This window comes from Ornithodoros turicata, chromosome 9 (assembly GCF_037126465.1).
Source record: "Ornithodoros turicata isolate Travis chromosome 9, ASM3712646v1, whole genome shotgun sequence".
In the NCBI taxonomy this organism is placed as follows: Eukaryota; Metazoa; Arthropoda; class Arachnida; order Ixodida; family Argasidae; genus Ornithodoros; species Ornithodoros turicata.
Window position 1 is genome coordinate 7,285,466 of NC_088209.1, and position 26,709 is coordinate 7,312,174.

A 26,709-nucleotide genomic window follows, 5' to 3' on the forward strand; every position below is an offset into this window, starting at 1 on the left:
ATTTGTGACAAATATTGTCACATTTTGTATGTTTGGGGAATTGTAGATTGATATTTTTGTTCAAGGTACAGGCATGTCTTCATGAGGCTTCTGCTGTTTGTGCCAATTTTTTTTTTCTGTTCCAATTTTTATTTTGGAAAGACATGGATAGCTTTATTTCTGAAACTTACATCACTCGATAGGGCATTCATTTGGCTACATTTTCCTATACAGCCAAATACAGGGTGTCTTTTTCTTATGCACATTTTTCATAAAGAAACTAAGCACTTTCACTTCATTTCTGGGCCGGCGGACATCCTTGGCCATCTGTTGCTCAACCGTCAAATGACTAATTACCTAAAAATTGCAAATTAACTTTTTAATTATAAAAGCTACAAAGATGTCCTAATGAGAACACCTGTTCCCTTTAGTCACCTGATACCGTAGCCGTTTCCTGAACAAAAGTCCGTTCCATAGATCGTCCGCAAAATATTCGTGAATGGAACACCATTTTTTTCCTTTATTTTGTTCATTGCACATCTCCGGAGACTCGTCTTTCCTTCTCCCAAACACAATGAGTTGCAAAAATACGTTGACCCCTATGGGGACACGCACGAGTGACAGAAATTCTTCGTTGAACAGAGGATTTAGTTAAATTGACGTCCGTTATCGAGAGGTTCAACTGCACGTAAAAATGTGGACTATTCTCTAGAGAGCTGGCCTCAGATTTTCCCTCTCCTTTGCACGCCCTGCCCACCCGGAGCGCGCCAATGGGAGGACGCGTGGGCGGTGTCGGCTGAGTGCCATCTGCAGGCAGAGGTTCGAACGTAGACAGGGAAGTGCTTTTGGCGACGCTACATCCACTGGGTCGTTCCATCCACCACGGCCCTGAGTTGGCCCGTGAGATGGCACTGCTCGACCTGTGAACCTCAGGGCGCGCGTTCCTCGGGACCGCGAAAATGGTCGGCGAGAAGTACTGAGTCATGATCCCGTTTCTGTCTCTCTTTTCTCTTTTCTGGTTCTTTTTCTGTTTTCGTGGAATGAATTGACGGATTTTGATGGTCCACGAAAACAGAAAAAGAAACAGAGACAGATATGGGATCATGACTCAGTACTTATCGCCAACTATTCCCTACAAGGAACGAGCGTCCCTAGGTTCACAGATCGAGCAGCGCCATCTCTGGAACGCGGGCCAACTCAGGGCCGTGGTGGATGAAACGACCCAGTGGATGTAGCATTGCCAAAAGGACATCTCCATCTACGTTCGAACCTCTGCCCCCAGATGGCACTCAGTCGACGACGCCCACGCGTCCTCCCATTGGCACGCTCCGGGTGGGCGGGGCGCGCGAGGGAGAGGGAAAATCTGAGGCCAGCTCTCTAGAAAATAATCAAAATGTGAACCAAAACATGTTTGCCTCCTGGTCTCTCCTTTTTCTTTGTGAATGAGAGCTTGACAGTATAATTGTTTACTCAATATATGAAGTCCAGTAAGTCAACAACTTACATTTCAACCCTCTCCACTTTCACCCCCCAGGCATCTGTGGCATCATCCAAGTTGGTCTGCGATTAAAAAAAATGCAATGTGTACACATGTACAAGGTCTGAATGTGCAAAGTCATGCAAATGAACTCTGCCTTGAAACATAAGGTTCTCCAAATCATAATAAACTGTCTCTCTGAAAGCTGAGGCAGTAAGGTAAGACAGTTTAGCTTTAAGTCAGGAAGTCGGTCATTCCAGTCATGGGTAAGCTACTAAAGCAATTAAGTTACAGTTACAGTTACCATGCAAAAACAATAACCAAGTTACAGATGCTATACTTTTTTAAATGTAACTAGGTACAGTTATAGTTACCACACTGAAGAAACTTGTTACTTTACAGTTACATTTTAAAAAGTCGAATAAATGTAACTACAAAGATTTGTCTTAGCGAGTGTACTGTCCAAGCGCAACTATTGGAGCCCGGATTTTTAAGCACGAAAAAACATTGTACTAGAAGCCGATAAAAGGTACTAAAAGTCCCGATTTAGACACTAAAATGGCATTATAGGCAATATAAATTGTTGATTTTTTTTATCTGTAGCTCGGAAAGTGCAAAAACGATGCGAGTAAATCAGTTCCACCTGCAAGAGCAATACCGTAAATGGGATTTGTCACTACTCTAATCTTTTTTACTGCACAAAATCTAAAACTCATCCATCCTGCTACGGTTACAAGGCTTCAAGTCATTGCCTCCGGTTCAAAGACACTTTTCGGAAGAACTCATCGCGGGCAGCGTACTGGTGACATGCGAGAGGGGCTTTGAGCATCAGAGGCTTCAGCGTGCAAATTTCTCAGTCCTCTTAACTCTGAAGCTTCACCTTCTGGATTTCGTTGCGGCATTACCACAAGGCTCGCAACAGCGGGCAAATATGAGAGTGCAAGTCTTTCTTTTAATGAATGCGGCGTCCCTTTTGGTCATGTACTCATAGCTCTGACTGCCCGCGACGGGTGAAGCTTCTGCAAGTTGCCAAATTGTTGGGATTGTACTGAACCTGTACCTATCTTCGTACTGCACGCCCCCTCCTGAGCATTTTACCGTGTGTGAAATCCATTGCACAAAAGAAGAAAAAGAAATTGAAAAAAGCTTCGAGGGCTCTTCTAGATGTAAACAGGTAATAGCGCTGCGAGCTTTAGATTGCGACAAAGCTGTTACAAAACACGAGTGTATTTTATAATGACGACCCACGAAACAACACAATGCTGGAAGAGAGAGCAAGAACGAGTAGGCGACTGTGCCGAGTAACCGACTTTTAGTTCTCGGCTTACATTCCAGCATCTGAGATACTAGCTTCTTTCAAGCGAGCAATGATTTCAAAAGGACTTGCTACGTGACCTATGTCAATTTCACCTGGAGAATGGAGTTTCGCCACAACTTTAGGGCCATTACAGGCATTTTTCTATGTTTAATCGAAGCTTTAGGCATCGGGAGGTGACCGAAATAAACCGTCCAAAATAAATCGTTCCGAAATAAATCGTGTCAAGATAAATCCTAGTAATACTCCTACGGTTTTCAAGATCCCGCTACCAATCACCACCAGCTCTCCTGCCACGGACGTGTTTCAAAACCCAAAAGCCACTTAGACGTCCAGGATTCGGAGCTCACTCTCGCCGGTCCATACCAGTCACACCGACGAACCAACGAGAAACCCACCGTCAGCTATCCTGACACCGAGTGCCGGTCGCCCATAGCCACAGAAGCGGTGGCGGCCCACACCTCGCACCGACGGGAAACGCAGCCGGCTCGCTGGCAGTGGGTCGTGATTGTCGATCGCCGGCCACTCGCACAGCATGCCCCAAAAAGCCACCTCGATGTCCCCCTCACTGGTCTGAGGAGCAGTGGCAACCCGCACCCCCCACCGACGAGTTAAAAATCCCCACCGGAAGCCGGCTGACAGACCAGCCGGCCAGCTCTGCGGTGGGGCCAGTGGGGCGGCGGCTCGCGCACACACAGCTCGCGGAGGAATACATTTCTGGTTTTGTGTATCTCTGGTACCTCTACGCTGCCTCGCCTGTTGTCCAGTGTGTTTGGTGATGTTTGGTGTGTTCCTGCATCGTGTATATCTTCAAGGAAATGTGCTCTTGTACTTGAGCCCTTTTGTTTTGTTCTAGATCACTGCACGTTGCATGCATAATGACGTATGTGGCAAAAGCGCTTTCCTTTCGTAATTTCTGGTGAGCTCCAAACGTGTTGCCTTTGTATGGTGTATTCCTTTTGCACAGCGCAGCAAGCTGTCTTGCCGTGCACTGCTAGCCGTTGTTAAAGTTGGAACAGTTAGGGTTTTTCTGACAATATACGGAGCTGTAACGGCGTGGTCTGACATTGTGCAGGCTGCTGTAGGGAACCAATATGCTATCTGCTATTGTGACTCGACATTTAGCGCTTCTGTGGAACTACAGCTGGTGAAGCTGCGTTAGTGGAATCAATGCTGAATCAAGCTCTGAAGCCCAGTGGAGCACCGCTCTAGGAGCACTACACTGCTGAGAGCATGGGGTAGTCAGCCAATCAGAGAGGGTGAATTCTGAAACAATTTATTTTAGGCAGTTTCATATTGTACGGTTTATTCCGAGTGATTTGTTTTGAGCCGTTTATTATTGTACGGTTTATTCTGAACAATTAATTTTTACGCTGGGATATTTGGGCGTATATTCTGAAGCGATTTATTTTAAACTGTTTATTTTGGTATACACCCTAGGCATCCACCCCAAAATAGGCACCAATGCCAGAATAGGCATTTACAGGTACAGTGCTGGACAAAAGTTTACGGAACACGCTTCGGCGCATTCCTTGCTCAGAGGGGCACTCAAGCAGCGAATGGGACCGTACGGACTTGCAGACATGCGCCTAGGTAACCCAGTCACCTGTTTACAAGTCCGTACGTTACCATTTGCTGCAAGCGCGTCACTCTGTGGAAGGAATGCGCTGGAGCGTGTTCCGTAAACTTTTGTCCAGCACTGTACTATCAAATCAATACAGTAGGTTCCCCGGCACCCAATTCGTGCTCCCATCGAAAAGGCACTATTCGAACTACACGAAAAAAAATAGGCATTTGCCTAGGAAACCGGGGTCTAGTAATTATATCGTGTTATAGACAGGGGACTTCCTATAGGCCAATGTAAGGACAAGGGAGTTAGTCTATGGACGTCCTGGCTGCGTATAAGATGACAAAATTTGTGAAATTCCTGTTTGGGAAAAACAACAGAACATTTGAAGCCTCGACAAGATTTCGCTGCAAAACTGACGCGTGGAAAATATTGCAATACCTGAATAGTGGCGCTGTAGTTACATTTTACAGATACTTTAATCAAAAGCAGCGACTAGTTACTGTTATAGGTTACTTGTAAGTTGGTTACTACCCAAGACCGGTTTATTCGCGCCTTAGTGCCGGACAAGTCACACAGCAAGGGCATGTGCTTCCCACAATGGTAGTACAGCTTGCAGACTCATAGATAAACTCATAGATTAAATACGCTCCTTCATTTTAGTACAAAACATCTTTGAACTGCATGGAAGTTTTGATGTGCAGGCTGTGCAAGCTCCATGATTGGGCAAGGCAATGCCATCAGTAGCATCTGCTGTAGTCCTGTTCATAACAGCAGGGACAGAGACAGTCAGCAGATGAACGGCGTGGGTGGCCCTCATGTGCTCAACACTCACCTCCGTTGGAATAGCATCAAGGTCTTGTAGTGATCAGCAAGTCTTCATCACACTTTGCTGCCACTTCACTGGAGAGGGTATGACCAGGGGGTCCATATGCGACACGGCTACTGCCTGCACCCAATCCAATTTGCCCAGAAAATTTTGTTTCATCACTCCTTGGTTGATGGCGAAGGTCTCCGCTTCATTCTCTAAATATTTTTTTTCTTTTCCCACGTTTTTTGGGGATTGTTCACCGTAAGGTCTTTCGAGGCAAAGAATGCCCTTTTCATTGCTGCCTTCCCATGTCAACTCAGCACTTTTGTCTCGCAACTAGGGCTGTGCGAGTACTCGAAATTTCGAGTTCGAGTCGAGTCCATCTCATACACAACTCGAACTCGACTCGACAAATGATGACTCGTCAGCTTTCGAGTAGTCGATATCGTTTCGAGCTCCACATTAAAATCCATCACATGTAAGATATAACCTGCCACAACGACTCCACCATTTGGAAACGCGCATTTGGCGCAGCCGTGATCGCTGTCACAATTCCGCCATCTTGTTTTCAGTATTAGCTTCGGCTTACCTCGACTTGGCTACAGACTGAGTAGTGGCTATGAATGGCAAACTGGCTACTGCTGGCCATGGAGACGTCGCATGCGCGGAAGCGTATCCGACATGGGAGGAGCGCATTTCATAGTTTCGTTTCTTTGGCGGGAGAGTCTGTTTCGGTTCTACAAGAGTGAACAAAGTGCATCTGCACACAACAGAAAAGGGCTGGAAGCCTTGTGTAGGATTACTTTACGAAAATTTCGACGTTTTATGAGTGGCGCTACTCGGTCCCTAAAGTAGATCTGGACAAGTGGTCACATTTGTTGGATACTATAAACACTACAGAATGAGTTCCATTTTCAACTTAATCTTTTCTTTGTGGTAGCGATTTATGAAGTTGGCCCCGCGCCAAGGAGGCAGTCTGGAGATTCTATCTTGGTTGCGACGTCGCGTTCCCACGGCAGACCTCTTTCGCAAATGCTCAGTACTCCCATTTTAAGCATATTTTGATTCGATTTCGTTTATTACAATGCAAATAACGTCTCTGAACGTGCTAGACAATCAGATTTTTGTCCTGCATGTGTGGGCATGTATAAACTTGCACTATTGCTGTTCTTCCTGTCTCGAAACTAACCGGGAGGAACGGAAGAGTGGTGAAATAGCAATGTGTGGTACAACAGGAAAGTTGAGCCTGAAACTAATGTTTTCAGCAGAAATTACAATGTTAATTTCCGTTTTACTCCTTTAATGAACTCTGTCACTCAGTTACACGAACAACATGCAGTGTTCATGTTATTTTCCACAACTCATAAACGTCTTGATCCAGAGGGTTGATATTTTCATATATTGTTTCTGACAAAGATTGCCACATTTTGTATATTTTAGAACTAGTAGATTGATATTTTTGTTCAAGATACAGGCTTATATTCATGAGGGTTTCTGTTGTTTGCACCAATTTTTTGGTGTCCCAAAATCAATTTTGGAAATACATGGATAGCTTTGTTTATGAAATTTACATCATTTGATAGGGTATTGATTTGGCTACATTTTCTTATATAGCAACATATTTTGAAGTGATACTGTCAGCCACAAAAAATATATCCGAACAAACCACCCAAAAATGGTCATTTTGGCGGCGGTAAGGAAAGCGTTAAACCGCACCTTGTAGAAAGACCAGTTTTCCTACCCATAACTTGTAAATATTTTATGGTTGCAATATTCATTTAGCAATGTTGTCCTTAGATGGCACATTGTTTTTGTAAAGCTCTTATAATCTTCATTCATTTCATTTTTTGTTGTCAACTGTAGCACAAAAGAACATTTTTAAGGGGAAGTTGGCCAAAAAGTGGCGCTAAGGCAGCTTGAAATTTTATATCTATCTTCCTGCTTCTACACATTACCTATCATTTAATGGAATGCCAACTACTCGAACTCGACTCGATACTCGGAACAGTGATTTGGTATTACTCGAACTCGACTCGAGCTTGAAAATTTTGCTACTCGCACGCAGCTGTAGTTGCAACTAGTGCAAGGATCTGGTATGGTCACACAGTCCATCATGAAATTGTCATAAAATGGCACGATTCCCAAAAAGGATTCTAATTCAGCTCTGCATGTTGGAACAGGCACTCTCTCAATTGCTAGAACCTTTTCAGTAGCAGGCTGTGCACTGGATGCCCATACACAAAACTGACACAACCTGTACATGACAGTGTCAAAGCGTATGCAAGCCACTAATGCTGCAAATCCTGCAAGCTTCTCCCTGGCTGGTTTTAATATCAGATTTTGAACGAGATGTACACCACCGTTTGCGTACACTCATCCGATCAGTTTTTACAGGGTCTGAACTAACCAAACTACTGCACGCAATACATTTTTCGTGTGCCAACATGAAGCTTCCTCAACAGCCCTAAAACTGGTCTCACACAGTTACACCTACTTGCATAGTGTGACTGATGGACTCTCGCTCCGACAGTATCTCGGACAAGTTTCTGGTGCCAAGAACATTCCTCAGGTTGGTGGCAGCCAGGAGACGAGTGGACCGGCCATAATCCTCCACGTTTGTCACTGCAATCGTTGCATTCTGGATGCGGTAGTACACGACAGCATCCACTGCTACCGTCACGGAATCCTTCGTTAAGATCTGAAACGGGACACCATCATCAGTTAACATTATCTGCCTCTTGCTAAGTTATCAATCTAGGAAGGGTGATCACTCTGCAGTAAGTGAATCGTCGCATTACACGGGTTGGGAAACCATATGCGGCCCATAGGAATCCGTTTCATGGGAGTTCCCAGAATTTTTTTCTAAAAAAAGGGGGGGGAGTGCTTCTGGGTGGTACAAAGCGTTCAACCCGCTCACCTCCTTTCCTGGAGACGGACACTGCTGACTGTGCGGGTTTTCAAAGGTTCATTTTATTACGACAACTCAGAACAATCATGACGATCAATGAAGAAAGAGTGCACAATTTGACCTTGAAGCTCCAGGGAGGCTTCTTGCCCTCCTCTCCGTACACCCACGCTCCGTTTCATATGTTGTAGTCTATGGACCCTACACCCACAAAGTCCTACATTATTTATTAATTATTTATTTTGGGCACATTCCTGAAGGGGGCTTAGGCAAAAAGTTCAGTGGGCTTCACAGGGGCCCAAGCCTCTTGCAGCAGCAACATCCCTCAAATTAACGGATTTTTTCACTGTTGGGACTTCAAAACTGCGATATTTTCAAACCGCCATCGACAGTGGCACTGAAGACCGCCGAGAGACGTCGGCAGGCAGGTAGGAAGAAACATTTTATTCATATGCTTGCCCAAAGTACCGAAGTACCCAAAGTACCGAAGGTCACCGTACCGAAGGCGGCTCTTCGTTGGCCAGCTCCCTCTTTACAACTCTGCAACCGCCTACATCGTCGTGGAAACAGAAAAGTAAGCCCTTCTTATCCTCCGTGATAAACTGCCACTCCAAAAATATTCAAGGAGGTGAAGAGTTATGAGCGACAGAGGAGCTCACCCAGCGCGTGACCTTCGGAATGCAAAAGCTCTTAACTTGGTATTGCTAAACACAGCATTTTGATGTGCATATTTAGTATGCACAAAGCAATATTTACAATATGATTTCTTCAAAAGTTAGGAAATTATTTCATAGCTCCTTTACATAGCATGTTCGTTGTTCAAGTGGTTTCTCTGACAAAATAGTTGTTCAATAGTTTTAAGCGTACCTCTTGTGGTGGAACATCAAATGACACTGTCCGGAGGTCAACCTTTGTGTAGTTGTCAATGCACGGAATGATGAAGAACAGGCCTGGGAGCAGAATTAAATGTATAAGACCAAATATTTATTTTTGACTGCCGAAAGAGAACACATGTGTCAAGTTCATAGCTTCATAATTCCCCGCTTTTTTTGTGTCAACACTTGAAAGTAGCTCATTCCTTTTGCAAAGTAGATTAGGAACTTTCAAGTTCATTTTCATTACCTGTAACTTTGTCAGTAACTTAACTGGTAACGAGTTCCTTTTATCGAGTAACTTCCTCATCTCTGCTAAATATGTCTCAACTAATAATAAGATGACAATGAGGTCTACAAAGCAAGAAATTTGAATCTGCATCATATGTCATCTGTTCGTGAGTAAAGAACTGTGAGACATGTTCATGTTCTCTTTACCTAGAGCAGCACGGTCTCCTACAACTCAAAAGTTCAAATTAGTGCTAGCCAGAACTAAATTACCATATTTTGATACTGACATTTGCTTTGGAACACAACCATTTTTATTTATTTCCATTTTTTATTTATTTCCATCATGTTTTTCTATTTCATTTTTTTCCATCATTGAATAATTACATCAAAATCATGTATTATACATTAACTAAAACGGCACATTAGATTATTAATTCCATTACCTGGCCCACGAGCACCCCCTTTAACCAGGCGTCCTAGTCGAAATATGACAGCTCTCTCGTATTCCTGTACAATCTGGGAAAAAGAGAAGAAAAAAATGAACGGTCGAGTCAGTAAACAGATGCGTAAACGTGCAATAGACATTAGTTTACAAATAGAGACAAATGTGTCCCTGAACTCACGTCTAAAAGAAGCAATAAGCTGGAGTGAACGGACACTCGGAATACAACACAAGCATAAACCCTGAATGAAAACAAGTGTGGTCACCAGAAACAGACAGTGAAATATTGAGTTCACAAGTTCAAAGACTGGCCAAAGCAATTTGGACAAAAGAAATTTGGGAACATGATCGAAAAGTAACGATTCTGAGGCTGAAACACACAAACAGATGAACATAACACAAGCCTCAGGGTGCCTGAGAACATGAACAACTTGTTCAGGTTCTCAGGCATCTTGAGGCTTGTGTTGTGTTCGCATGTTTGTGTGTTTCAGTCTCAGATCAGTTACTTTCCATTGTGTTCACCAGATGCTGCTGCCTCTTAGTTGTGCTGTATGTATGTGTGTGTATGGGAAGATGTAGGAAATAATGGTGGTTAATGGAGATAATGGAGACATAATGGTGGAGATAAAGGTGGATAAAGGTGGTGGTTAATGAGAACCAGACTTGGCAAAAACAGCTTCCAAATTCACTCAGAAATGTCTCTCCTGTGTCGCCCCGGAGAACCCTCTGCGCTGGAAGAACTCTGAAGACTTTATTTTGGAATTGGAATTCTTTCACGGAAGCTTCTTTCTTTGAAGTTGCTTTGCAGTTTCAATGGATATCAAAGACTTGCACTAGAGCCTTGATGAACCACTTCTGCTTTCCCGTGTAAGCATTTCCTGTGGACATTCCTGCAGTCTAATAAATTGCGGATCTTTCAGCACAGAATGGGTATGAGCGTAACAGGCTTCATGCGTGTTCTGGGGCTGTATGTGCGAGCTACGGTAATTGCAGCGGATGAAAAGCTGTTTGTCCAAAACAGTGTGTGTGTATTGGTTCCGCAATCGCACCTGTGTTGTCGAAAATTTGTCTTCACTCTTTGAGTTCGGCTGTTGCTTCCTTTCTACTCACACAGCTACAGTGTGCGCAAAAAGTTTGTTCATGATCTAATTATCCTCTCTGTGGATGAAAGTGTTGCGGGGTTTTGCTGGTAGCTGTTGTAAAAAGTGCAGCACCAGAACTGTGTTTTACTGTTGAGTTTCCCTCAAGTGGAGTGTTGCAATTCTTAGCTCCTAGGTTGTTTTTCCCACCAGTTTTCCGTTGAGAGTATAGAATGTTGTCACAAAAGGCTGCATTACCTGCTAGCAGTTCTCACTCCGAAACTGTAAAACTGGGTGTGTTAAGCTCTCTCTACAGGAATGCTTTTACAACGTCTTGTAGCCAACGGGTGCTTTATGCCGTCTCTCAGGCAGTGTTCAGACGGGCCCCCTTTCTGCACCAACTCGAGCCAACGTCTTATGGCCAACCTCCAGTAGGTGCAATATTCGCTTTCACACGTACCAACTCGCCACCCACAAACAGCCTTATGGAAACCTGAGGGTACGGGTTCGAATACAAGTGATGGTTGCCTTTTCTCCAACTGCCATTATTCATACCTAAAGCAGTATATTCTGCCAAAAGATCTTCATCTTTAAAAAATGCCTGTTGATATCTCTGTGTAGCGGTAGTTAAAAAAAATAGAAAAATGTTTCCTCAGTTATGCCTGCAGGATTTGAACCCATGATCGGCAGAGAGAGCATGTTGCCAACGTGAAAATGTCAGCTCTCCATTCAGAAATTGTGAAGCACCTCCAGGAATGTCAGGGCTGAATTCCTTTATAGAACCTAGCTTCTATCCGTGGGTAAGGGTCAGATGGGCTCAAAGGGCTACTTAGGGAAACCACAGAGATCTGCCATTCTGGGAATTGCATCCTTCCATTGCCTACACAGCACAGGTGAAAGCATTTCTTTCCTCTCTCCCCTCCTCACTGAGTATTTATGTGATAAACACTACGTCAATAAAAGCTTCAGCTATGTTTGAGGTTCTGTCTGTGTCATTTCGTTTCCCCCAATCTCGGGATTTTAATTATGGAAGTACGTGACCACCAGCTCTCCTGATTTCTTGCTGTTTTGTCTCCAAAAAGAGTGAGTGAGTGTGTGTCCCGTTATTTGACTGAGGCCCCTTGGTAAGTCCTCAGAGATCCGATGCCAGCGTTGCATAGTTGGTTAATGCACTCGACCGGCAATCAAGAGATGCGTGCTTCAATTCCTGCCGCCGTCTGGCTTTTTCGACGACTGTATATTAACATGTTCAAAGCGGGGAAGATTTTCACATAGACACCTGGTGATAGAAAAGGATGTTCTCCGCCCTCGGATTCGACAACGCAGGCAAGGACACCATCAAAGAAACAAAACGACGCCTACTAGCATGGGATAAGGCCACACAAGTACAAACCAGGAGCCCTAACACAAAAGTATTCGTGCCTCAGCCACGGCCAGCGATCGAGGAACTGTGCCTCAGCGGACATTCTCCGAAAGTTAGAAATTAGAAACCGAAACAGCACTCGAATCCTGTACACCAAAAAAGCCAACACCGAATCCCACGGCCAAGACAAGCGATGTTTTGGGAGCAGCAACAGCCGAGCCACTTAGAGCCAGCAAGATCCCAGTGGCTACAGTGTATTTGCAACTGTGCAGTGACACTAGTGACACCCCACGAACGACCCAATGGATGTGTTAGCCTCTTTATTTATTATTTTCTCAGTTTTCTAGACAATTTACTGGATCCTCTAGACAATATGTCTAGGTCCTCGCTTGTGGTATCTGCTTTTGTTCTAGCTGATACCTGCCCTGTTTTGAAAGGGCTTAAGCGAACCTGAACCTGTTTCTGCAAAGCTGCAGTGCCATGAGAGCTATTGACAAAAGGCATATAGCTTTGGTATTGATAAAAACAGGTTGTGTAGGTTTGAAAAACTAAAAAAAAAACGTAACTACAACTTCTCTCCATACATAATGCAAGCCATGAAGCACATGGCATCGTCAGGGAAGCCAACATGAACTGCATGCAGGCAGGAGCTTATTAACATATTTGTATTCATCATTAGTGTCTGTTGTAGCTTCGTCAAAGACTGGTGCTGCATGTAATGATACGCTGACGTGAGCATGTTGGAGGTGAAATAGTACCAGCACGGGCAAGAAGGCACTAAAGATTACCAAGCAAGGAACTGGTGCAAGGACATGAGGAAAGTACGTGTGTCACCATCACTAAAAAAAGCGGAACACAACTTCCGTGAAAGTGCTCTGAAATGTTGCATGTGCATGAGCACGCAGGAGAAATTTGACATACGCACCCATTGTCACGCTTTCTGTTTTGACGTAGAATAAATTACAGCATGAACTGCTTCAAAAGTAAGCAGTTTGCCAGCTGGTTTGGCATGAGGGCATCCACAACACATGCATAGCCGAAATGCTTCACAAGCAACAACGGTCTACTGTTCAAATACTTCCAGTTCACGTCACCCAAAAGTCACAAGGAATGCCTGCCAAGGTGGCCAGATGACTTCCGCATAAATGCTCCAGGAGATAAACATTCTCCTGTGCAAGTATGACACTGCAAAGAGCCGTGGACACGGTACCTTGAAAGGAGCAATGAGACTACGTTCAACGTGGCTCGAAACACCCTGTCTCATTCGTCAAGCTATTCCATCAGGAGCCACCATGCAAAATATTTTCGCCCTGCAGTTTAGTATAACTGCGCAATCAAATTTATAAAAACAGTCGGAGAAAGCAGATGCGGAAGGCAGACACGATCCTCACGTGACATAGGGAAGTCCAAGTGTCTGTCTGCCTGTGTGTGTGCATGCGCGCATTTTTTTCCCTTTCTTCTCAGCTCGTGCACCACTCATACCTGCTTGAGCTTCAGCTCATGCTACTCCATGTCACGAATCATGTGACTGGGGCCATGTTATGCCAAGACATTCCCTCGTTCTTCGATATGCTCTTTTCATGAGCGGAGGAGCTTTTAACTGGATTGGAGGATTTTACAGAACAGAGACCTCAGGCACACACTCTGTAGGTCACTTGCATTCTTCGTTCTTTTTCAGGAGCTCATTTTATTCACTGCAGCAAACAAACAAAAAACAAAAAAATTGGGGGACACCTCAGTGCTCCTTTAAGCAACAAGCACAAACGACGAGAGAGAGATTATGGGTTTAATGGCACAAAGGCAGAAATGACGAGCCACCTCGTGCCAAGTGCTAAGAACGCTTCTGTCTGATCACACAAAGCATTAGAGATCAGAGGTCATCTCAGCAGACATGCTAAGTAACTGCAAGCCTTGAGCAGATGAAGCGAGATATAAGAACACAGAGAGACTGAGCACCATAAAATTGTCCAACATAGAAAGTGCTCTAGCAGTGCACGGAATAGGACATGGTTTCTAGTTGCTGCCATCACAATGTTCAGAAAAACCTCACCAGCAAGATTCCTCACTACCTCGGACAACTCCCGGTTTCGAACGAGACCTCGCTGTCACCAGCGGGCTCATACTGAAAATAGAGTCTGACAACTACATACCTATCTCGGAAGTAAGATAGGGTTTTCCACGCTAAGTCAAAGAGAAACAGTAGCCTCTATTTTCTCTTCTTTCGTTTGTGCTGAGAACGTGGTTCGCACTCAATTTTGCTACAGATATTCGAGGGTCTTTCGAGGACCTTTTAAAGGGACTATGAAACGATTTTTTTCTTCGTTTCGTTCGAAAGAAGACATTTTTCTGAGTCTAGAACCAAAATTTTACTTTCGTCGCGCGAGCGGATTTCTCGGGAGCGAATTTAAACGGAGCGGCGAAGGGAGGACAGCTGGCGCCACGCCGTGGAGAGCTGCCGAGCGGAGACACAACGGGCAACTTGACGCGACCACGGCCGGCTCAGCAACACGTCATCGTGACGTGTTGCCGAGCCGAGGAATCCCGCCAGGAGCATGCGCCGTAGGATCCCGCGTATGCGGTCATCGGGAGTGGAAATCTCCATGACAGCAGCTTTCGCGCGATCGGCAGATTTCGGCAGTGGCGGCAGCCACAGCGCGAGCTCGCGGCATTACTTGCCATTGTGCAACACCGGTGACGTAACGGGGAACCGAAGTGCGGTCCGTACAGTTACACCATCGACAGAGAAATATGCGCGGGAGAGGAGGAACGCGGAAGAGACATTTCCAGCGCGCGCTCCTCGCAGAGTGGAGCGATTTCGTCCGGAAAAATTTGTGGCATATTAGTTTCTCTGCGGGAAGAACAGTTTCCATCGAAAAAAAGTATGGGGGTTCGGGAAATTTCATAGTCCCTTTAAGGCTCAGTCGTCATTTTACCTGGGATGTAAAACACTGTTTATGGCCAGGATTTCAATATTTCACAAAAATATTTAAGAGACTACAGGTATCACATGTCAGAATAAAGGGGACTGCGCGACAGTCATCCGTTCACAAATGTGACTGAGGACTCCTGTATGTTAAAGATCATAGGATAGAAAGGAAGGCTAATAAATACAATGGTGGGCACTGTTCACCTCTGGCGTATCTCTATTAGAACAAGTACTAACTGCTGTGGTTTCGAAACTGTAGTTCATTCTCTGGTTAAGCAGAATTTCCAGTGCAGTTCCACGTGAATTAGCGTTCCAAGCGTTCTCAAGGACTGTGAAAATTCCAGGGTTTTCCCAACCTTGAAAATTGCATTTCAAATTCCGGGGTATTCAGGGACCAGAGAGAACCGTGTGTGAAGGCCCAAGATGGGTTCAATGACCTTTGCTTTTTTCCCGCTCTAGATAACCTGCAGGCTTCTTTAAGGAAGTTAGTGTACTCTCTTGTAGGTCAATACTCTGTCTGTGTGTTAACGCTTGGGTTGAGTTTGATTACAGCATTTGAACATATCACTGCACCAATGCCCCTGAGAAAGTAAGGAGCACAGAGGGGATTGAACGAAGATATGTCGAGAGGAATAGAAATAAGGATTACGAGTCCTTGGATAGATATTTGTCCAAAAAGTATGAGTGCAATCCTGTTGTGCATAAGAGCTTTTGATATCCTTCCCTCGGGTCCCAATAGTGAAAAAGTGTTCTTTATTTCTTTGTTCTCTCGTATTTGGCATCACCCATCCCGCCTCTGAAGCGGAGCACTCGACCAGTCCTTCCTTCCGCGCCAATAAAAGTGCTCCGCTTATCTGGCACGTCGGAGCACGCCAGAAGGAGCTGGAAGAGGTCGCTGCACTCATCCTTATTAACCAACTGTGTAGGAAAATGTGTGCCTCTCGAAAGAAATATTTTACTTGGCCGTTCCTGAAGGTAGCATGTTTGCGTCACAATAAAGAAACACATGTTCAAGGTGCCCTTCATGCTCTTTCAACCTGCACTGAGTGCTCGAGAGAACGCGCGGGGAAAAGAAAAATATTCTGACAGGCAGGAGAGAGATCCAAAGAGTCTGCTGCTACACAGTGGGGCTATAAGCAGTGATGGGCAAAGTACCAGGAAAAGTACCTCAAGTGAAGTACAAAGTATTTGCAAACATATGTACTTTAAATACAGTACAAACTCCTGCCAGTGCTAAATACTTCAAGTAAAGTATAAGGTACTGAGAAAGGCATTTGAAGTAGACTATCCTCGCGTTTGCTGACCAAGAGCGGGAGAGGCTCCACCTCCTGGATGCCAGCCAATAGGGGACGTGGAAGGCAGGCACTTCCCAAGCCTATGCTCTAGCCTAAGAGATGGCGCAGCGTTACCATTGTTTCGCGTGTCGCAAGGCTTCTGCCATGGCGCACCAATCTAACCAACTGCTTCGCCGTCACAAGTCACAAGGCAGCTGCCGGGTATACAGACACCTGTTCTTGCAAAAACTGATATATATAGCTGTACACAGTGCAGTAGTGAAACGACAGCTAACGTCATATCGCACGGGTCACCCCACATATGTGCGAGACACGAAAAGCACAAAGATGCAGGGTGTCGGGAAGCACTGAAAACAGCTTGGCAAAATTCGACAGAGATTCTGTCCTGGGTAGTCAAGAACGTGCAGTTGTGTTTTGCATATCAAAGTGCTGGCAGTAGCATTTCATTCTCTCCTAATAGCCTTCATATTATCGCAAATGGTACGGGTTTCCCCGATGTAGATAACACATTCGTATACACACTCAGAGACCAGATAATTTTCTGCATATGAGAATGAAACAGATAGCTGGCAACTTTGTGGCCTGCTTTGTTCAGAGATAGTGTGCAGCTAGCCTCGCATGATACGAGTAAACAGATAAGAATTAAGCATTTGCAGAATTAAGCAAAAAAATAGGTTCACTGTTGCCACTGGAAGAGAAAATAAAATCCCCCAGAGTTCCTCAAACGCATGCAGAAGTGACAGACATGTTACTCTGCTGTGTTTGTTTGTCACAAGCAGGGATCGGAACCGAAACTGAACCCGAACCGAAAACCGGAAAAAACCGTTATTTTCTGACGAACCCGAACCGAACCGAACCCGAACAATTTTTTTGCTTGTCCTGAGCCGAACCGGAACTGAACCGAAAAAAATTGATACGGTTACCGGTTCGGGAATCGGTTCAGAGGTGAATTAATTGTACTACTGACCGACCTTTTTTTTGCTCACCTGAACGGTTATCTCACACCTTTCTCTTACAATCGTGTACGGTGAGCGTAAGCTTGCTTGCATGTAGCAAAATTACTGCCCGTGGACCGGTTAAATCGAGGCCGAAAGAAGTAACTGTTCCAATCCCTGTAAATGCCCCGACCGCTGACAGATTTTTTTTGTCTGTGTATGTGCGGGAGGGGGGGTTCTCCCTGAACCGAACCCGAACCGAACCGATATACCTGAACCGGTTCAAGCTGATAATTTCGGTTCAGCGGAGCTAAACCTGAACCGAACCAATATGCCTGAACCCGAACCCGAACCGGACCGAAAAAAATACCGGTTCCGATCCCTGGTCACAAGTATAGCAAAATTTTAACGGGTGTAAACAAATAGTTAGCTTCATAATTCGGTGAATACCACATTACTCCTGTAACTCAAGAATACTCAGTTTTACATGGGAAAATCTCATCCTTAGCAAAAGATGTTTTTCACACATAGTTTTCATACCTTAATGCACATCAGGAGAGAGAGTGGGAATGTGAGGATAATGAAGATAATGGAAATGCCCGTGAGCACAAAGGTACACAGGCCTCCGCCACTATTCCTTGGCGCTCTTGGCTCTGATGGAATGAACACAAGGCAAAATTATAAACGTAAACAAACGAGGCATGAAAGAAAATTCAAATTAACATATACACATGCACGTCATGCATATCCACCAAAAAAACGAAAGGTTGTGTGGTGCTAAAGTGGTAGAGGTATAAGATAATAAATATATTATTTTAAAAATAATCTATAATAAACAAACAATATAATAGACCTTCATTAACGTGTGAAACTGATCACGTTTCATTTGATAATGAAAAAACAAGTGGCATGCAGCTGGAGTAGTAAGCAACAAAATTGAAATGTTAAAAACAGGGAAAATGTTGCTTTGCAACATCTCTGATCATGTGCCACAGTTTGATGTTTGCTGATGATGCTGTTTGTTTGTTTGCTTTTTTCAATATGTGCAGTGCAGCTGACGATGTGATAAAGAGAAAGGATCATCTCAGATGCGGATCCAGAGTGCTCAAAGGCAGTGCTTCCAACGGGCTCAAGAAGTACCGTATTTTCACGCGTATTAGCCGCACCGCAGATAAGCCGCAGGACTCGTTTTTCGATACATTTTGAAAATGTTTTTGCAGATAAGCCGCACTCGCAGACAAGCCGCGGGTAATACGACGCGACCGCTTTGTGCGCTAAACCAGTGATGCACAAACAAAATCAGTAGAGACACTCAACGCTCGTCGACGCCGTACTCCCTGCCAGCTGCCCTGTTCCCGTACTTGTTCGCGACGTCGACGACTTTTAGTTTGAAACCGCTGTCGTAGCTGTGCCTGCGCGTTGGAGCCATGCCTCACCTCTATCTGCCGTGCCCGTGTCCACGAATGCTGCTGCTTTGGTCAAATGAGAACTGACGCTTAGCTGACCACGTTTTATCCCGATGTCAGGTGCATTGAACCCTTCCTGTGGGTCTGCCGACAAAGGAGACCGTAGGGAAGGCCATAAATCCTGTGGTCTACATTCCGGTATCGGCATGATGTATAACAAAGGAGGTCAGTTCTAGTGTTCTACTAAGATCGGATTAATCACTGTCACCCCCTTTGTTAAAGCTGCGTGGGGGAACGTATTCGGAAGGCCAGTCCACTCGAATGTAGACCCGCCCCTGTTCCGAAAAACATGAGGAACTGTCTGCCCTTTCGTTTAATCCGGGGTATGGGGAAAATAGCCATCAGATAAGCCGCGCCCGTGGATAAGCTGCAGAACGTCCGCGAAAAAAAAAATCGCGCATAAGCCGCGGCTAATACGCGTGAAAATACGGTAGTCTGATACTGACTAGTTTTTTTTTGTGTGTGAATTTTTCATCGCTACATTCCACTTTCTGCTTTATAGTTAGGATTTTTCCTGTTAAACGTCTCTTGCAGGTTTGGGGGGGGGGGGAAAAAACGTGGGTTATTTTAGAATCGGTAATTTGGGGTGAAATCGGGCTCTACTGATGTGGTCTGGTGTTATCAGGCTACTTTTTTTTTATCTTTCTGCCCAGCAAGTGACCAGCAGCTAAAGCGCACATGTTGGTTACGTGCACACCTCACGACTTACAATGACAAGCAAACGTAACGTATGCTTCACATAATGATGATGATGACTTCACATAGGTTATTCTCACACTCGGGTAATATTTACATCAGACGTGCGTACTAAATAGTGATTAGAATTCAGGAAAAAATCCGGTTTAACGTAAACTGGCCCAAACCTGTTTCAGGAAGGAATAATCGAGGGGAATCTAGTTGAACCCGAAAAAGTCAGACCCTGTTTATAGTCCCCTCTATGCTTGTACTCCAAAACCGTCCTTCTTGTAACGTGAAGTTGTACCTTTTGGTAACATCTTCGTCTTCGAGATATACATATGTGGTAATTTTCCAGAAGTGCTAACATATACATGATAATGTGATACAAAATCACAAGATTTCACAAAACTTTTCATCAGTATTGACACTTAGATTACAGCTTGCGATAACATCCCACATCTGTGAAGTCCAAAATAGTATAAAATGGTAAAGAGCCGAGGAGTGACAGCAGAAAGGAAACAGACACACCACCATCTGTTTCTTCCTCCATTTCACCCACAACCCCAACTTGCTACACTTATAAAGGCAAAGTTAGCTTTGGTTTCAAATTGGTAACGGAAGAAGTCTTTGTGCTATAATGGGTAGCGGTGCACACTTTCTCCGCTACCGCTACTTTCCATAATATCGAAAACGTGGAACACAGAGAAAAAAATTGAAATAATGGCGAAGCAGAATATTTTTCTTGTTATTGCTTTTAGGTTATCTCATTAATCAGGCAGACCGACGTGCCGATCTTACTCAATTTCAGTAACTCTCACAATCGATCGAATATCGCGTTATTTTGCGCATTTTTTAAAACTTTTTTTAGCTCACATTTGGGAAACACAACCATGTATGTATAACATATTGAATAATATGGGCTACAAAGCTATAGTTTCCATCATACAATCAGTTGCATAAGTAGTGTAAGCACACTGAGTACTGCGTTTTGCAACTTTATTGTTCGAAACAGATAAACAAAGCGTTGTCTCTTTTGGAACAAGAATACAAAAATATACTGAAACGCAACGGGATATTACCATTGTCACTGCAGTCCAAACATACATGGTACCACCGACTTTGCCTTAAGGTATGCGTGCGGCACTTGTAGAATTACTTGGCAAGGTAAAATTATGTTTAGACAGGCTGCTGAATGAGATCTAGGCATTTTCTCACATTAAACACGTTACACTGCAGTCACAGTCACATGAGCCACAGAAATTAAAGAAATAATGTTGTTCAGGAGCCAGTGTATGCCAACATGCTTATTAATGCTTTTTTGTGCACTTGCTTGGGGCAGTACACAGGTGGTTAACTTTAAAGGAACAGATCGTTAACAGCATTTGACGTGTTTAGAGAAAAGTTACGCTTTCTCTTTTTCTTTTTTATTTGTAAACGCTTCATTACGGAGGTAATCTCACACGGGTAGACTGTTGCCAAAGGACGCACACTCCCGGAAAAAAGTGTATTAAACGTAATTTTTCGTATAATCAAACCCATATAATCAAAATCAAAATTTCGTATAATCAAAATCAATGTAAGAAAAGCCGCCTGCAAAAGCCAAAGTCGTGTGGCAGGAGGAATGGAAGCAGGGGATAGGCAACAACAGTAACTCCTAATTCCTTCGAAACCTAAGCTTTGGTGCAGTATGTCAACAGCACTCAGAAGGCTGTCTATTCTTCTTGGGGGTGTTGGCCATGGCAAAAGCACGAGCAAATATTATGCCATTCGTTTTATCTTTTTCCCACCTGGTAGATCAGTGAGTGGTTGCTTATGATGGCGGTTGCATTGACCACAGGGAAAACTGATCGCTCCGTCGACAGTAAGCAGACGGAAAAGTTTCAGGTTGGGATTCGCTGATATCTCAGAACAAATTACTGTTATTGCAGGAAAACAGTCTTGTGTTCGAAACATTCTGACGGATAAATAGGCACACATGCCCTACGTGTATTAAATGATATCTCAAATGCATGTCATCTCAGGGTCAAGATCAATGTACAATAATATATCTTAGCTGTAAGTAATGGTATAACTTATGCTGCATGTTGGCTATGTGACGGAACATAAATATTGCACCATCTTTAGACAGATTCTGCAACGAGATGCCAACAGTAGGGTGTTGCCTAGAGAAGGGTACGGCAGCAGAAAGGTAGCGGTATAGTATTTACGTTACTTTTATTTAGTAGCTGTACCGCGTTATGATTTTCAAATTTGTAGTGACGCTAGTACCGCACTACTGTTTTGTGGACTAGCGTGTAACAGTATTCCGTTGCTTAGTTTCGGTAGTGCGCGCAACACTGGTTCTGACTAATCAGTTTATGCTCTTCATACGAGGCATATTACGAAAGTGTCGGAAATACGTACTGCGTCACATATTTCCAACATTTGCTTCTTCCTGCTTTCTGCAGACCTATACCTTGACTGCCTCTCAGTATGGGTGTGGGTTCAAAAGAAGAACACCGAACGGAAAGTTCATTCCACGAAAAACAGTCACGCACTTTTAATAGAGATAATTAATTTTTTTTTTTGTCTGCGCAAGTAATATCTAACAAAAAATTCCATAAGAATTACTTGCAGAATTATATATTTTTCAAATGTTGAGCTTTTCGGCATTTTTCTATGAGCAGCACCCTCACATTGATGACGCCCCAACCCCAATTTTGCTTTCTTATATTAAAAACATGAGGCACTAGGTGGAAGTGCATATCTACAGAGCTTGGCTTAGTGTCCGGGAAGTGCCTATGAAGGAAGCATGTGTCAGACAGCAATATAGCATGGGGACATGTTACACCTTGTGGCTCTAAACGAGAAGAATTGGTCTTTCTTTCTATCTGTTCGAGGATTTTGTGTCTTCAGTTTTATCTGGCACAATATGAAAAGTTACACGTCAGTTAGCTCTGCATCATTGTCAGTATAGACGCCTTCAGAAAATCCCAGAAGGCTTACAACTACTGTAAAAGGTTTTATTTTTTTTGCACACAATTATTTTTTTGCATTTCTCGCGAGCTCCAAACAATCGTGAATTTAAGTACCAGCGAAGTAGATACACCGACGCCAGCGAGAAACATGAGCCCGCGTGTTCCGCGAAGTTAAGTTTCCGACTATATGGCCTCCACCAAAACGCAAAAATACGATGACGACGACGATGATGGTAGGGAAACAAATACGGAGATGTTGGCCCACCCACCGTGGGACAAGCTACTCCAGGTCTAGTAGAGAAAGAAAAAAAAAAGGGGGGAAGAAAACACAAAACGTCTAAAAATATGAGAGCTCTGCTATGCTCTTAACGGAGCTGATGAAGCTGATGAGCGAATGCTGTGCAGAGGCGAAGAGTTTTCATTTTCCCAGGGGGGGGCAAGGGCGCACCGCGAAATAAGTACTCTGGCGGGGGTGGGGGATATGTTTATTAAGAAAAAAAAGAAAGGTAAGCCAGATGGATGTCAGCGTGTTATTCAAAAAAAAAAAAAAAGTGAAAGGGGGAAGACAAAAAAGGAAAAGGAAAAGAAAGCAAAAGAAAACAAAAAGGAAAGAAAAGAAAAATGACGAACACAAAACTAATCACACACTCTGGCAGGATCTTATGATGTATGCAGAACTGGTATAGAAATAAGAGGAAGGAAGAACAGAAAAAAGAAAAACAGAGAGAACGTAAACAGTGAACATGTGCACAACTGAAGACATTACGCCTTTGAAAACTGAGTGCAAAAGGAACAAAATGCATTGAATCCTCGGTGTTTGACCCGAAATGCGCGCAATGTAATGAATATGGTCAATGAAATGAAGAAGCGGGAGTTGAACCCGCTCCCAACGGATATGCATTCCCAAGATTCTACCGTTGCACCTCACTGGCAGCTGCAGGTACCTTTTCGACTGCTTCATTTCATTGGTCTGATTGCTTTTGGCGAAATTCATGCAGTGTGTTTTGTCATCCTCTGTGTTTCTTCGCCTCACCTTCTACTGTGATAATGAGTATGGTGGGCGGATACATATTTTACAAATTGCAAGATGCATTTTTGGGGTTGGTGCCTCTTCGCCCTTTTGACCCGGGCGCTCCGAGCCCCAAAGGTTGGTGTCAGTCTCTTAGCGGGACTTCTTGGGGGAGGCGGGGCCTCCCCTAGTTCATGTTCCGGGGGGGCAAGGGCCCCCGCACCCCCCGCAGTCGGTGTCTATGATGCTGTGCACCCTGACGCAAAAATATGTTCCACGCAAAATCAACTTCTTACAGAATTGGAACTTGCTCATGAGAAAAGAGGTCTCCAAACTCTCTGTCAATTGTCCATGAGGTGTCAGGGTCAGCAAAGACCCCCCTTCCTCAAGACAGCAATCTCCCAGGAAGCAACGCGTGCACAAGGAGCGCTGGGATTTCCTGAAATCGTCTATTAATTGACAAAGAATGCATACATCGCTGGTCGCTTGACGACTTGCAGCGGAAAGCAAAGACCTTGCAGAAGCTAAGCAAAACTAAGCCTGGAACAACAACTAGTGCCAGTGCAATGAATGTAAATTTTGCGCAATAAAATGATATAGAGATCTTTGGCTGCCCATGTCGCTAGACAATTCACCCTAAATGTGTTTCTTTTATCCTAGCGTTATGGCACTAAAACAGAGCTCGAGCCTCTCACGTGTACTTTGCCTCGGTATATGCACTAATCACGTGCATATGCCTCTCCCACGCACCCTTCGAAACCAGTGGCTCTTAACATTACAGTAAAGCAATCAACCTAGTTTTTAACAGTCGGCGCACAACAAGTGTGTACTTCTCAACATCTGCTTACATCGCGACTTCAGCGAAGATGGCTTCTGTTTGGAAACTGCTGCCAAACCAAACATCGAAAGGATCTACAAAACTCGTTCATCTTTCAGCGCCAAGGGCGCGTGCGGTGACGGGCTGTAAGGCTTTAAACAAACAGGAGAAAACTCTCAAAGTTTAAATTGACGATCGCAATATGAGCCCTAAAGTTTGGTGCCGTATGAAGGCGACATGAACAACTCTATTGACCGAATTACACAGCTTAATTGGACCGCTTGCTAGACCGGCGAAGTCTGCGGTCGCGCTTAAATTGTGTCTTGTAAACAACACGTATCACCCACGACGGTGCGCAAGGGCGCCAAGTTTATGTTCTGAAATCGAGACCTGTCTTGTCGCAGAACTGAGTTGACTGCATGGAACAGGAGGCAACAAATTCGCTCACCGTCATTAAAAGATGTGATTGCCTCCTTCTCCATGTCGTGGCCTCCCAAAGTTTTACGGAGAGCGACACGAATCCCCTTCCTTCCGCCGACGACGGCAAATAGACACGGGACTGTGAGTGGTGAGTGACTGTGCGATTGTGACGCAGGCTTTTTTTAGGTCCTTGTCGCTCGTTTGTTTTCTTTTTTCCTGTTTGTTTTTCTTCCTACAACGGTGCTCTGGGTCGGCGCCAAATCAGCCGAACGCTGAAAATTGGGCAGACGCAGAGCAGACGTCATTTCCAGAACGAGGGTAGAGCATACTTGTGGGAGAGGGAAATCCAAAACCGGAACTTTGATCGCGTTCAGCGTGTGCGCAACGTAGTCATGCAGGTGTCGCGATATTTTGTATTTTTATATGCTTGTTTGGTCTTTTTCAACAGTTTTCGTCTTGTCGGTGTGTGCCATCCTTTGCATATCGGACAACTCTACAGTGACCAGAGGTGGGGAGTAATGCATTGCTTTTGAGTAATGAAGTAATGGTAATGAATTACATTTTGTCAGCAAGTAATGAGTAATTGTAATGCATTACAGTTCGACTGAGTAATGCAAGGTCGCATTACTCATTACTTTCGTCGAATGTTGATTGCGCCACGTGTTTTTTCACGTGTGCGGGTTTTTTCAACCAGCCTTTAACAATGAGCTCGGGGCAACAAAGACGGAGATAAGGGCCCAGCAGTGGGCGGTGTCTCGTCAGTGTCCACACGGTGATATCACTTTATTTCTCCTGTACGTGTTTGGGGTAAAGGATAATAAGCGAAAGAGAAACACACTCTATGAGGGTGACAAGTGACAAGTCCACTAGTGATTGGCTCTTTCGGTGTGGTACCGTGTTAGTTTGTCTTGTGCTGTCAGAGGTCGTTTTTCTGCCAGGCTAGAATTGTAGAGCTGGGCACAGCGAGCAGGCATCATGGAGCCGACGGTTGGAGACTTGTCCCTTCCGTGGGCCGAATTTAGTGCTTATATCGAGTCAGTTAGTTGCGATGAGAGGGATTTTACGCTTCGGTGCAATTTAAGAGGATCGTAGCCTAGAATCGCTAGATGGGTTCCCGACAATCAAGAGACTGTTCGTATACAATAGACGAGAATTCCGTCATCCGCTTCCGCTGGACGAGTGCTCAGTATGGCAAAAGATGTCCTGTATCCAAAGCGTTCAAGGCTAGTGGATGACAACTTTGAGCATCCACTACTGCTACATTTCAATAATCTTATCTATAGTTTTTGCCTATCAGTCTCGTTCCTGCAGGTATTTAATGGCGCCGATTTGGGCGTATATTCGTGTGGCCATTGCCCATAACAATGGGAACAAGGAAGGAAACCTATGCGTGGCACGTTTGGGGCTGATGCCCTAAACACATAAATGTAATGCCAGATTATACGGTAATGCCATTACTTGATTAAAGTCATACCATTACTAATGCATTACTAACCTCGAGAAAGTAATGAGCAATGGTAATGCATTATAAAATAAAAATAATTTCCCCATCTCTGACAGTGATTATGCAGGGTGTCTCACGTAACGTGTCAAAAAATTATATTTAAAAATCTACACGTCGGAAAATTAAGGGGTCAGCGGTACACTCTTAAAAATGAACTTCACCGCATAGCACGCTCCTGGCCAACCATCATCTCGAATGATATCGTTATCTGCTCCGATTTGCTGAAAACGGGAGGCGTACGCCTTTTTTGTGACAATTATGAACCGCATAAGTGTCACAAAAAAGGCGTACGCCCCTTGTTCTCAACAAATCAGGGCAGATAACGATATCATTCGAGATGATGGTTGGCTAGGAGCGTGCTATGCGGGGAAGTTCATTTTTAAGAGTGTACTCACATTCAGAGAGCTTTTGCCGTCGTGTGAGAACACTTTTATGAATTGTTCACCATAGGAAATTTAATTTTCCGAATTAAAGTCCGGAAATTGCCCACACTTTTAAAAATGAACTTCACCACATAGCACGCTCCTTGCCAACCATCACCCTGAATGACAACGTTCTCGCCCTAGATTTGTTGAAAACGGGAGGAGGAGCCTATTTTGTGGCCATTATGCACGGCACAAAATAGGCTCCTCCTCCCGTTTTCAACAAATCAGGGGCGAGA

At 44.3% G+C, this 26,709-nt stretch overlaps 1 protein-coding gene across 2 annotated transcripts in view; it reads right to left on the minus strand.

Moving 5' to 3' along the window:
* LOC135368079 (stomatin-like) overlaps window positions 1–24,804 on the minus strand; it is a 44,869-nt gene extending 20,065 nt beyond the window's left edge. Inside the window, exons 1-6 of one of the 2 annotated variants that reach the window (XM_064601155.1) lie at window positions 24,573–24,804; window positions 17,738–17,850; window positions 9,601–9,673; window positions 8,922–9,004; window positions 7,644–7,847; window positions 1,484–1,539 (exon numbers count right to left, since the gene is read on the minus strand). In XM_064601155.1, the coding sequence (XP_064457225.1) occupies window positions 1,484–1,539; window positions 7,644–7,847; window positions 8,922–9,004; window positions 9,601–9,673; window positions 17,738–17,850; window positions 24,573–24,606 (563 nt within the window). In that variant the 5' untranslated portion in view covers window positions 24,607–24,804. The remainder of the gene's footprint in view (window positions 1–1,483; window positions 1,540–7,643; window positions 7,848–8,921; window positions 9,005–9,600; window positions 9,674–17,737; window positions 17,851–24,572) is intronic. The other variant, XM_064601156.1, reaches the window with a different exon arrangement.
* Between the last annotated feature and the right edge of the window lie 1,905 nt (window positions 24,805–26,709).